At 30.4% G+C, this 13,495-nt stretch overlaps 1 protein-coding gene across 1 annotated transcript; it reads right to left on the bottom strand.

Moving 5' to 3' along the window:
- Positions 1-2,762: 2,762 nt before the first annotated feature.
- On the bottom strand, positions 2,763-12,689 carry LOC118187977 (uncharacterized). Its single transcript, XM_035358293.2, has one exon. It carries the CDS (start codon positions 12,673-12,675, stop codon positions 11,857-11,859), a length of 819 nt encoding a protein of 272 aa, XP_035214184.2. The 5' UTR covers positions 12,676-12,689; the 3' UTR covers positions 2,763-11,856.
- Positions 12,690-13,495: the final 806 nt, after the last annotated feature.

The following is a 13,495-nucleotide window of genomic DNA, read 5'->3' as shown; positions in this document are numbered from 1 at the left end:
TAAAATTCTTATGCCACCGCCAGCCCGTTGGTAAACGAGCTGGCTCGGGCAGGACCAATCCCCGAGCAAACTGTTAGTTACGGAAGATAAACTAAAATTGATAACTGTTGCTATAGAAAATTTAAAACAAAAACTTGTATAAAATGAGATATTTTTTCCTTTCATATAGTCTAACCTTTCCTTGCCAAAAGACGCCTTTCAACAAAAATCGGCGCAACTGTAATCAACAGATTAAAATATTGACTTTTGATCATCAGTTGATACCATTAAATTTTTTAAATTTCTTTACTAAGTTTCGTTCCAAGCAATATTACTTTTGTCGATAATACATTGGTTTTGATCTTCACGTTCATTCCAGCAAATTATGGAAGCGTGTCCCTTGTGTGAGGTACTCTGTTTCATCTCATAAAATATCTTAAGCTGTTTGTTTAGTATACTGAAACATGGCTTGCGTCAAACAATGTCATAGTGCTACTAGTCTTGAGTGGCCTGTACTGAAAATTAATTGATTGAGAGTATGAAAGAAAAATTAACTCTAAGAGGACAATGATGATTTTTGAAATAATGATAAATGATATAAGTGCTCGAAATCTATAAGTTTAGTGTGAAAATACCTATACAATGGGAGATTCTTGACATCCTAACTTTAATAATTAATGCATGATGTATTCGTTTAGAGTACGAGATCCGAAGTTTATCAAGACAAGATCTTACGAGTCACAGACCAAAACATGAATCCTCATTAAATTGCACCAATTTGTTTCTCTGTTTACATTCTGTTGCTGCCAATGCAGATAATCTTGCTTTGTTCAAATGTGCTCTGTAAAAAGAATTTTAAATCAAATTATATGTGATCGTGTGATACTGACGTCACATATAAATATAAAATGATATGTCTGAAATGGGTTAACGTTTTGTTCCCATACTTTAGTCGTCAAGCAAGTAAGATAATTTGTGAGTCTAACTGTAAGTGTTGCTAATAAATAGTCAGAAAAAAAAATCATATTTTTATGTATTAATAATTATTTGTTTTAAATGAATCAATCAATTCCTTTTTAAAAACAGACTTTTGTTTTTGTGTTAATTTTATTATTTTTTCCGTTTTTATTTGGGTTTGCGAGAAAGGAAGTAAGTTTATTTTGAAAGCATAAAATTTTTTTTGTAAATAATTATATTCTGTTCATAAATCTGTAAATTTTGTTAAAATTCTACTTCAGTATAAATATAAGAGAGATCTGCAGATAAGACAAACCTCAAATTTTCAAGCTTAAAAAATGTTTTCCATAATTATTAATATATTTTTTTAATTTTAAAGGAAATATTATTTTCTATAATGCAGCCTAACTCATGTGACTCTGATGTGTTAAATAATTTTAGTAAGAAAACTAATTAAATTATTTAAATACTATACTAAAATATAAATAAATGTTTGAATATCGAGTATCAATTTTTTACTGAATCTTTTGCAACATTTATTTGTTTGATTTCATCTTCATATGCTCAAATTAAATTAAATAATAGTATAAAAAATACTTTTTGCATCCATTACTTGATTAAAGATTGTTAATTAAAACAAAATGTATTTCGTTTTTAACCGGTGCATTAAATCTGTTTGCCTGCAACTTCAATTTAATTTATTTTTATTTGTATCACGTCTATCTACATTATATATAAATGCAGATACGACAGATTCTAAATACTGCAGATTTATGGCAACATTTTTTTGGAAAGTTTTTTAGACTTATGTACAATTTCGTTAATTATTTGTATGTTGAATGGATTTCTTTAGTAATCATTTAAAATAGGAGTTATTGTTTTCGTTGCGCAGTCTTATACCACCGAAATAAAATTTGTTTCCACTTAACTTGACGGAAATGTTTGCTGAGATAATTTTTCGCAAACGATCCAGGGAAAAATGCATAGCTATGTCTTAAATAATAATGTCTTCTCATTATTAAATAAGTGTGTAAAATCTTTATAAATAATGTTATAAGGTATTTCTCCCGCCTTCTTAGCGTGCCTTCGTGGTGTAGTGGTCTGGGCGTGTATTCCAGATGTCCGTGGTTGAACTCCCGGCGAAGGCGTTGCTCATTTTTCATGACTCCTGCTTCAAAAAAAAAAAAAAAAAAAATACTTAATGTCTACAATGTTACCACGTTAGTTTGTAATGAAATACATAACAGCAGCTATTTTTCTACTGTTTTGATTGCTTTTAACATCTTGTTTTAAATATGTGTACCTTATGTTCATTTTTGGAAATCGATTCTCAAACTAGAGCTATATCATAACTATTTAACTAAAACTGTTTTCATTGTTAAGTTGGAATCAGAATTAAAGTCAGATTACAACTTTTTCTAAAACAACTTTTATGTAGTGTTACTGTAAATTATTATTAATCTGTAGTAAAAAAAGATAAATTATATTCTTTGCATTTGGAACTACAATCTCTTTGATACTTCTTAGCTTTATCAATACATTATTAATAATATATTCCTTATTTCTTGATTTATGTGTGAACTGTAGATGAGTATGTTATATTGTATTATTGAAATGTTTATTTTTTTTTCGTTTGTAATTACTCAGGAACTGAAAAATATTCCACTGTTATGTTTCTTTGAGTAATTAAATCACATGTTCATTAATGTGTGTATGTATACATATTGCATAGTTACCTGAAAGAATTATGTAAAATTTACTGTGAAGAAATTCAACATTGTAAATCATTGTACTTTGTAAAATAAATAATTGAGACACAGACTATATCATTAATGACATCCCACTGTTTATTGTGACACGGCCGTAAAGCATTCTACAATAAGCCATGTGTAAAAACCTAGACCATCTGAAACTGATATATACCAAAAATAGACCTGCACTCACATATATATAAAACAACATCTAACTCTAGCCAGGTCCTTTAACGTAGGAATAGTTAGTCTGCTTTAGTTATAGTAGTTAGCAATTCAGGACAACATATATTAAACAGGAAAGGTCTCCTTTAAATAGTTAGGTATAGTATATAACAGGCCTAGCAGAGCTAGTAGTGATAGAACAGCAGGAAAAAAAAATTAAGAACTGATGGGTTTTTAGACCATTTTTGTTATCAGTAAATCATACTAGGAATTGATGTGGTACTAGAGGTTTTTCCTTGCAAAAATGACACATGTACACAGTTGCATTTATGATGACTCTTTCACAGTAGATGGTACAAAGGGGGAAAAGACAGTTTTTTGAGAGACGGTACGATATAAGTTTATCTTCTTAAAAAAACCAACCATTTTTAATAATAATGATATCTCTTTCAAACGTATACATATATTTATGTACATATATAGGATTCAAGAAAAATACACACGAAAAATCACTAGTGCCAACGTTTTTAAAAGTGTCACGAACCGATCGTGTCCTAGTAATTTGTGAATAGGAACTTATTAGCCGGTTTCATGACTTCGAATCTACATCTAGACATATGGCAATGAACACTTTGTTTAAATCGGTGATCCCACTAGGCATGGGATCCCCCGTCTCTGATATTACTGTTCAAAACAGCCTTATACTACTGCGCAGTTATGATAATTTTTTTTCGAAGAATTTAATGTCTTTTGCGCTGATGATTTGTAACGGAAATAAAATCACAGCACCAGGAGGGATGATAAAAAAGTGTTCAAAAATGATTTTGAGTCTTTCACAAAATTTCAAAAGATTTGCCTAACTAATTAAAGATAAATAGGAACTAAAAAGACAGTGTAGTCATGTGAAAGAATATTTTAATGGAAAGCAATTAAATTTTAAATTTCATCATATTTGTGTATAAAAATTTTGCATTGTATTTCAAAAATTCGCTGTCGTTTTTATGCTTACTATTATTTTGTATTACTTTCGTTTCTCAGTGTCTACTATGATATTGTCATATGTTGTTTTAAGTGTCTTTATCTAAGTCTAAAATGTTTTCAATTGCAAAATTTGGAAAATTCATAATCACATAAGATTATTTATTTATTTAAATAGTGTATGCTTAACGCATCAATTTTCAATAATTTATAAATATTTTGCGAAATCATTCCTGAGGATTATTTTATCTGATATTTCTATTATTAAAAATTTAGCAGATCTTTTGAATTTTCATATTATTTCTTATTACTTTACAAAATGGCTTTTCAACAAGTTTATTATGTAGGAAGGTTTGATAACGTTAAAAAAAGACTCTGAAACTCAGATATTATATCGCAGGAATTGTTAAAGAAATAAATACTATCATAATTCAAAGTTAATAAGATAATTTTTCCTTTTTACTATATAAATTATGTAAATAAATTTAATACTGGTTATATAGTGGGATAACAAATACACATTTATAATAAAAGACATTCAAATGAGCATAGCGTTTAAGATTAACATCATAAAATACATATAAACTAACGTTACACATTTAAAAATTACGTATGTACAATATAGAAATTTTCTTATGAGTGTTACCTTTACTGGAATTTTCTTTAAAATATTTAATATGTAACGTTAAGAAAACATATAGTTATATTTAATGCTGATTTACTTGACCCGATTCTCGATTTTTTATGATATTTATTGGTACTTATCATTCACATGTTTGAGAAGCATGTTGTTTTAAAATCCCTTTAAAGTATCAATTTTAGATTTGTTTTGCATGTGACTTTTTTCTTAAGGTGAGAAAATATAATGACAGCATATAGTGCTTAAGAAAGTATCGGAATATAAACTGTATTTTAATTTAATAAAGCAATTTTAAACTGATTTTTGCTCAAGAGAAGCAGATTCATGATCAGAAATTTTTATTTATGGAAATAGGTGAGATGTGATTTATATACAACTGAAACTAAAGGAGTTCTTATTCCTCATTCTCATATCATAATATAAGAAAGTCTTAAAAATTATCCATCTCGAAAGAGAATGAATGAATTCTAGACAAATTACATCCAAAATCTTTATTTCTATCTATTTTATAGCATTATCAAAGATTATTTTATTGTTTTTAAGACAAAATGTGCTTCATACATTATGTTGTAAATGCCAAGTTAGTTAACAACGATGCTAACAGCACCTATTATCTGTTACTGATATTTGAAACCATACAATATCAGAATAGTGTATTGTTATCTAGGAACTTCACGTGTTGGTCAACAGTTTAATGACCACACAATATCGGTTTCAGGGCCTATTATTAGAACTATGCTACAATGACTGATAACAAAAATTCTGAATACATATTACATTAGAATTTTGAAGATGCAAATATACTTTTTTCTTTTTTTCTGCTAGGCCATTTACAACTTTGCATCAATTATTAAAAAAAACAAGAAAAATCTAGGCATGTACAGGAATCTAAATGAATTTTAGAATCACCATTCATATATTTTTGTACATAGGAATCATACTGTTATGTGTTAAAAAATAAATTGAGCGATTTCATTAAAATTAAAACACATTTCACCTCGGTATGTTCAAAAAATCCTTTTCCATAGAAATCATTTTTAAACTGCAAAGACTATATATGTGTCCTCAACAGCATTACATAAAAATTTTAAATTTAATATTAATTCTTAGTAATATTTAAATGCTGTTGACATGCGATATTTCAGTAATTTATATAAGTAACATCTTCGATTACAATTGACTGAAAATATTTCTATTACGTATATTATATGTTACGTATTCCTATGGTATTAAGATTTTTGGACATGCCGGATAAATGCATTGAAGTATCGCACAAAATATTAGTATCTGGTTACAATAGAACAGTGAACTTATGCATATAAAAAGATATTTGTGATCAAACTGCTTTGGATCATTGTTTTAAATCATGTATCAGAATCGCTTTATATTTCAGTATTTGAAAGCAAATTACAAATCATATTTGCTTGAAGGTAAGTAAATCTTTTTAGCAAAATGTGTGTGTTTACGTAGTGTTTATATGTCTCAAGAAAATAATGACTCTGTATTTTTTATATAGGGTAATACGGTGAACTATTTCCAGAACCAAATTCGTATCTAGATATTGAAGTTATATCCACTGCAGTTTTGATCACAGATATATATTTTTCGTGTTATATACATGTTAAAAAAATCAGTACAGATGTAGCAAAAATCGAAATCTATATGTTACACAAAAAGTTATGCTCATTTAAAGTGACTTAGTTAAAAATTATAAAGCATGATGTGTTGTTACACAAACACGTAAACATCGAAAGAACGTAGTCAACATCACCAAAAGTTAACATTTGCTTAGTTGGTTATTTTACTTTGTGATGTATGTAAACACCAATTCGGTTAGGATACTCGAGCAGGAACGTTCGTGCCATAAGATCACAAACTTATAAACAAAATATCTTCTACAGGTTTTACAATTAAACATAATCTTAACACATCTGAAAGTAGCTTGAGCAGTTTGAGAATTACTTCAGAATAAATGGCGCAAACAAAGTGCCAGACTTCATTATCATTTTCAATGTACACTTGGCATACGCACATAAAAAAGGACAGTTCGTTCTATATCTCCCTTTTTACTGGGTCGATTGGCGAAATTTTAACTTGGTTTTGGGTCGATTGAAGAAATTTTAACTTGGTTTTGGGTCGATTGAAGAAATTTTAACTTGGTTTTTTCATAGCTCCAAAGCCTGACGTAGGACATGTATTAGATTTATGTGTAGTATATTTCTAACATAGGTATTTTGACACAAAATCGGACTTTTGCTGAAGTGACATATCGATTTTTTTTTTCCATTTTTTGATTCTAGGAGATAATTTATTCCAAAGTTTCGTAAAGTAGTTACTAAAATATTTGTTCTCAAAATGTTAGCTTCTCAATGTTAATTTAATTTGGTATATATATATTAATATCCCTGTTTAATAAACTTACTTGATTCCTTTTTTCACATTTCGAAGCTTAAATTCACTCCAAACGAAATTCGCTGTTATTTTCTGATTTGTTTTAAAAATTTGTATTTTTTAGTAATTTTTACAAATTTTTCGAACCAAAGTTTTGAATTATAGTCCATAAAACTTTTGACATTATCTTAAAGTAGATGTATTTTCAGGCACATTTGGCATATTTGTTATAACGCCAAATATGGTTTACGCACTTTGTTAAAACTATTTGAAAAAATTAGATGTATTTTTATTCGATTAATGTACAATGAAAGAGAAAGGAAATTTGATTACCATAAATTAAGAATTTCGCCAAGTAAATTAATTAATTAAATTCTTGAGGAAAACTGAAAACAGTGCTCCAAAATAAATTTGTAAATTTCTAGGTAAGTTTCTCACCAAATTTTACAACATTTAATATTTAGGCATAATTTGAATCGAAATATGGAATCGAAATATGGAAAAAACTGATATGCCATTCTAGGAAAATTCCGATTCTGTCAAAATATCTATATTTGAAAAATGGCTGTATGTAAATCTAATGTAGATCCCAAGTCGCGCTTTCGAGACATGAACCTGCAAGTTAAATTTCGTCTATCGGACCAGTAGAACAGGAGATACAGAGCTGTTCCCACCCCTATTTTTTTCCGTGCAAGGTGTACTACTTCTCTTTTTTTTCCTTTTACAATTAACTTTAAAGTTATTCCATTTTTAATGCAATAATGATATTTGTTCTCTTTCTCAAACTGCCGCGGCTTTAAGATCAGTTGTTATACTAAAATACCAAATCATTTCTATTTTTTTCATGAATGCTTTCATCATCATCATCAACTTATTTTCTGTATATAAAAACAAACTTTGCACCCAGACAAAATTTATCTTCTATTTTCTCCGACTCAGTACAAGGCTGAATTGTAGAATAATAACAAGACTTCAAGCATTATATTATATAGTACTATACACATTACTCTTGTAGTTATTTCTCGCAACCTCATCGGAGATCTTATAGTATTAGGAACTGGTTATACCACCCTCACTGGAGGATGGTTGCAGCAGATAAACATGCTGATTGGATGAGCGCACACCAATAAAAGTGTGGGTTTATAATTTTTATTTCTTTGCGAATAAAATGGCGTGCAGGTGAGATATATTTCTTTATCATTCAAAATAATAAATAACAAACACTAAAAATCTAAAATGTAAAATACTTTCATTCTAAGGTTGCCATCAGTATAAAATAACAATGTAGGATAACTTGACCATATTATTGATGTCTATTGATATTAACGTGAAAGTTTTGTAAACTGCACAAAAGTTGTCCTAGAGAAATGCGAAAGAAAAACGTAATATTTAAATCCGAAAAATATTAAAAAATCAAAAATGAGTTTACATCATTTTCTGCTGAAATATATCATGTTATTTTACGTCTAAAGAACTTTAATTTCAAATTCATACCATACTTATTTTATCCTCACCTCAGACTGACAAAAAAAATAAGACTGACTTTTATATTATAATATTCAAATACGTTAGATTAACGTACATATATTATGATAGGTTTAAAATTAATGTTAAAACTAATTTAGATTCTTTTATTTTAAGAGAAACTGAAGATAAGTAATTCGTTTTGTCATAGGATTTGGCAGTGAAGTCGCCTGCATGTGAAACCTTCGCAACTGCAAGCCTTCAGGATACATATTTTCGAAGTCAGTAATTAATTAAAGTATAATAAGCGAAATTTAACCATATTTAAAGATCTCAAAAGTTAGATATAGTTTAAAACTTAATAAAGCATTAAAATTCTAATTTGAAACTAGACTGAAAAGTGTTTTGGAGAATAGTTTATTTTTGGAATCTAAAAGAACTGTGATTAAAATTAATTTCAGATCTTTTAGACTTCCTAGAAGTAAAGAAGCTATAGAATTCTTTAATGGGTTATGGTTAAGTCTTAAAAGAAATTAAACGGTAAATAACCTTAACAAAGAAATTTCAAAAATACTAATAATAATAATAATTAACCGTGAGGTAAGGCCTAAGTATGGTTTTATCTTATTTGTCTATTCAAAATTTGATAAGGTAATTATAATTAACGTACTGAACCGAAACGTGTAACTTAACTACATAAAATTACTGTTTATATATGTAACAGAAACTTGTTTAAATGCTTTATCGTGCATAGAATTTCAGTTGCCGAAACAATTTTACGATTTAAAAACTTTAATTAATATCTTTGGTAAAAATCCATATCTAATGTTCTGTATTTGAATAGTCTTTACGCTTAGTGTCACAGTAAACACTACTGTTTAACGGTATAAACAGGAACTCAAAACCAGTTATGTAGTAAACCAGTTCAACAGTAAAAATATAGCTTCGACGCCGCTCAATAGAACGTACTATATTTTTCTCAATAAAAATCGTGAAATTTCACAAGGAACTGCGTTTAGTATTGAGAGTATGAAAAGCGTATTTGTTAAAATATTTTATACAGGTATATACTTTAATAGATCTGCATAAAGTTGTATCTTAAACAGTAAGTTTTCAACATAAAACAAAAAACTTTTTTTTATAATACAAATTTATACTAAATAGAAGCTACCTAAAACGTAGACATGAATCTTCGATTTTAAGCATTTTAGTATTTTTATTTATATTCTTAAGAGGTGAGTCCGAAATAATATCAAAAATCTATCGCAGTTCCCTATGGTTAATAATAAATAAGTGCTATTAAAAAGACAAATATTGCAATGCATAAAAATAAAAATGCATTATTATAATATTAAAATTACGACTGTGACTATATTTAACAGGAACTTGCATACTCTTAAAAATCTTTTCAGATTTTTTTATTGTTTCACTGAATGAGGGCAACCATTGAAGAGAATTAGAAATTATTCGTAATTTTGAATATATAGAAGAAAACATTCGCGGCTTTCCTAATAACAGAATTGAAAACTTTAACTGTAGATAAATATTTAAGAAACATATGGGCATTTAGCACGAAATAACCTAGTTTCAGCACGTCTGATGAAAATGCACTTGGAGAAAAATAAACTTAAATAATGTGAATCAATTGAACAATAAAGCTGAACAACACAGTTTAAACAAATTCACTGTGTCGTCAGAAAAACAGTGATTACAATTTTATAAATTCTTTAGGAACTTCACAAATGATAAAATCAACGAAGCATATATGCTTTTCTGACATTATCAAAGTCTTATATGCTTCTCGAGTTATAAAAACTAATTCTTAATGGTGAAGACGATGTTTCCAACTTGACATCAGAACTCTTTCTTTAACATTAACTCTTCGGTAGCTTCAACCGCTGATGATGATTTAGTGCGTTGTGTTCCGTTGAACATGGGACAAGACACATGTGCACACGTTACACCTGCACGCTCACGGATACGCACATTTACACATACGAACACTATTTTTTTCTTGTTTATTTCTTAATTTCAAAGGAGAACATCAAATAGAACGAGCTGCAAATAGAACCTCTTCGATGTAAAAAAAACACAGGAACTTTTAGCTTGACCACAGGTCAATGGTTGGACACAAGAAACGGCATTTATGTTTTTTTTTCTTCTTTTGTGCCTACTAAGTGATTATTTTTTTTTCTTCACAGGAACGCGTCGCGCTTTCAAATGCTGAGCACATCAAAAAAGTATTTTATTCCATAATAATGATTTAAGTTTTCAAAAGTTTCCAATCACTCTGGTTGCCTCCCCTTTTGTGAGAGTCAGTCCAGCTGCAACTTTAGAGGAACCTAGGAATACACGAATGATTTCGCACCATTGTATATGAATTAAATTTGTTTTATTCTATAGTAACCATGCGTTTGACTAAAGCTACCACTGTATTAACAAGCAACACACTTTTGAACTCATTTTGTGCAAGCTTCGTATAGAGGACGAAACCAAGAATAGAAGAAAAACATCTATAGAAAAAGCACAAATCTATGGAAGTATACCAATGAAAAAGCAAGTTCATATCGTGTATTGGTGACAGCACACTGTTGTAGTTATCTCCCTTTGGTGCCTACCACTAAAAAAATGAAACTAAGTCTTGATGCATACATCTCCCAGTTTTTATGGTAGTCATCAAGACCATCTAAAACTTATTCGTAACAAACTACTAACAATAAAATTATTCTCAAAGATAACTATTGCTGATCTCCAATGAAGACCGTGAATCTTCTAAATGATATATAACAAAAAGGCGTTAACATAGTCATAAACATTTGTATATATATATATTAAATAGAGCTGATAATATATTTGTATACTCAAGAAAACGTATGATTAAAAATGCCATTAATTGCATTCAAAATGGAAATTAAATTTCTTTTTTTTTTTTTCCTTAACGAGTGTTTAAAGGGTGCCGCTGACGTTTATGACCAACCAAACATAAAAACCAACGGATATGTACAAAATAATAAACGAAAACTTTTCATGTAAATACAAGATATCATTTCTTCGTCGAACTTCTGCAGGCCAATAGGAAACGCGGCCCGAGTGACAGAGCAATGCATACACGCAGCTCTCAAATGCAGCTTTTAACAGTTTAGTGATCTGCAGCGAAAATTTTGGTCCACCACATTATTTCACATTTTGCTTGAGCCACTTCTCAGTTCTAGGAACTCTTGATATCTGCCGAGGACAGAGCAGGCAGTTTTAGGCAGCCAAGGGGGTATGGTGATTACACTGCATTTATCTATTTGTTTCAGGGACTCAGTCACAACCTCACCCTCTTGGCTCGGGCTCGGCTATTTGAAGTTTAAAACAGACAAATGAACCACCAAAGTTTAAAAACGTGACAATATCCTTATTGTCTTACACAACAGTTACATGGAACATCAGAACAGATTTATAATCATTATAATAGGAATAGATTCACTGGAAATCTTAGGAATATTCTAACCATTTTGGGTGATTATTTCTATAGTCTGGCTATTATTAGAGCCGCTTGGTTTCTGGACTAAGAGAAGCTTCTCCTGTAAAACAAAGGCCGGCCTTGCTGGAAGCGGGAAGGTCTAAGGAAGAAGCTTCGAGACCGAGCCTGAGGGCACTATCGAGGTCATTACGGAAGTCGGACGAAAACATAAGGTGCTGAGCTGTGACGTCTGGTCCATTACGGGTCGTGACATCGTTTCCTGTTTGGGGCAGAAGCAGAGGAGGAGGTGCCAGGCGTGGTGGTGTCATGGAAGGAGCCACAGGAGTAGCTGCGAAGTGGGAGGATGTGGAGCAAGAGGGCATTTTGGGGGGCACTATGGAATTAGGCGGAACCATCGCATTGGGTGGTAGCATTGAATTAGGTGGCGTCATTTGCTCATTTCTTTGCAACTTATGCACCCTCTTGACATGCCGATCTGCGTTGCAGTGGAACTTGAAGTCAAGCAGTGTCGGAAATCTCTCCCGACAAGCTCTGCATTCTAACTGCACCTGCACTAAGCGAAGAATCGCTTTACTAGCATCGCCTGCGTTTTTATTGGCGAAGCAGCTGGAACGTTGGTGATTGACGCACAGAACTTCAGCTGGATGAACTAGCTGACACTTCTTGCACACATAGCCAACGTCGACTTCAGCCTCTGCAGCCTGTTGATAATCGTTTCCTGACACTACACCTTTCAGATCCTCCAACGTTTTTCCGTCTTGGGAAAACCGAGCAGTGGTGTTTCCTGGCTGAGTTAATTTCTGGGTAATTTCGGGCAAAGCTGTAGGTGGAAGTTGGAGCAAAGATAATGGTGTGCTATACATATTGGAATCATAGAACATACCTCCTGGTGGCGAACCTGTTAAAGATACAAAATATCAGGATAAGTGACTTGAAATTTAATATAGTAGATTTTAGTCCTCAAACATTATTGCTTTATATAATATATATATATAATTAAAGAAAAGAGAACAAACTATTTGTAAATATTCAACTTTTTATATTGTTTAGTTAATCTGTTAATCTTTTATATTTACACCTTTCATTGCACTTTATTTTACTTATGTTAATATTGTCAACGGAACCACAGCAACGTTTTGGCGTACGAACTAGGAATTTTCTATTAACTTATATATATATTTCTTTTAAACGCAAAATACATTTTATGTCAAATAACAGGACTAAAAATTAGTACTGGAGTTAATAAAGGTACCATAATTTCAACTTGAAAGGTATCTTTGTTTCTTCATAACTTAAATATATCTGTAATTTTTATTACACTACAAATGGCAAAACGTTTTGTACGAAAGGCATTTCTTTTATCTAAGCTAGTATCTCTACTTTGATGAGGATATTTAAAATTATTTGGATAATTTATTATAACGGTAATACACTCGGCGCGTATTCGAGAGGTCCAGATTCGAGTCGTTGCGAGAGCATTGCACATTTTTCAAAACTCCTACTTCAAAATAACCTGATGAATGTATAAATTATATATTGTACCCAAACATGTATTCAAAGGAAAGACCTCATAAGCATGCATGAATGGTAATCATAATTATCAGAATACAAGAATGATTTAGCCGTCTGTCAGTTTTCTTTTTGCTAGTACTGTACATAACCTAAGAGTCATAATTCATAATATTTAGATGCTAAAATATT

Source organism: Stegodyphus dumicola, chromosome 1, assembly GCF_044657685.1.
Source record: "Stegodyphus dumicola isolate Sdum_Otavi_A_Nest chromosome 1, ASM4465768v1".
Classification (NCBI taxonomy): domain Eukaryota; kingdom Metazoa; phylum Arthropoda; class Arachnida; order Araneae; family Eresidae; genus Stegodyphus; species Stegodyphus dumicola.
Note: the sequence above shows the minus strand (reverse complement) of the source record. Positions and strands in the feature narration are given on the sequence as shown.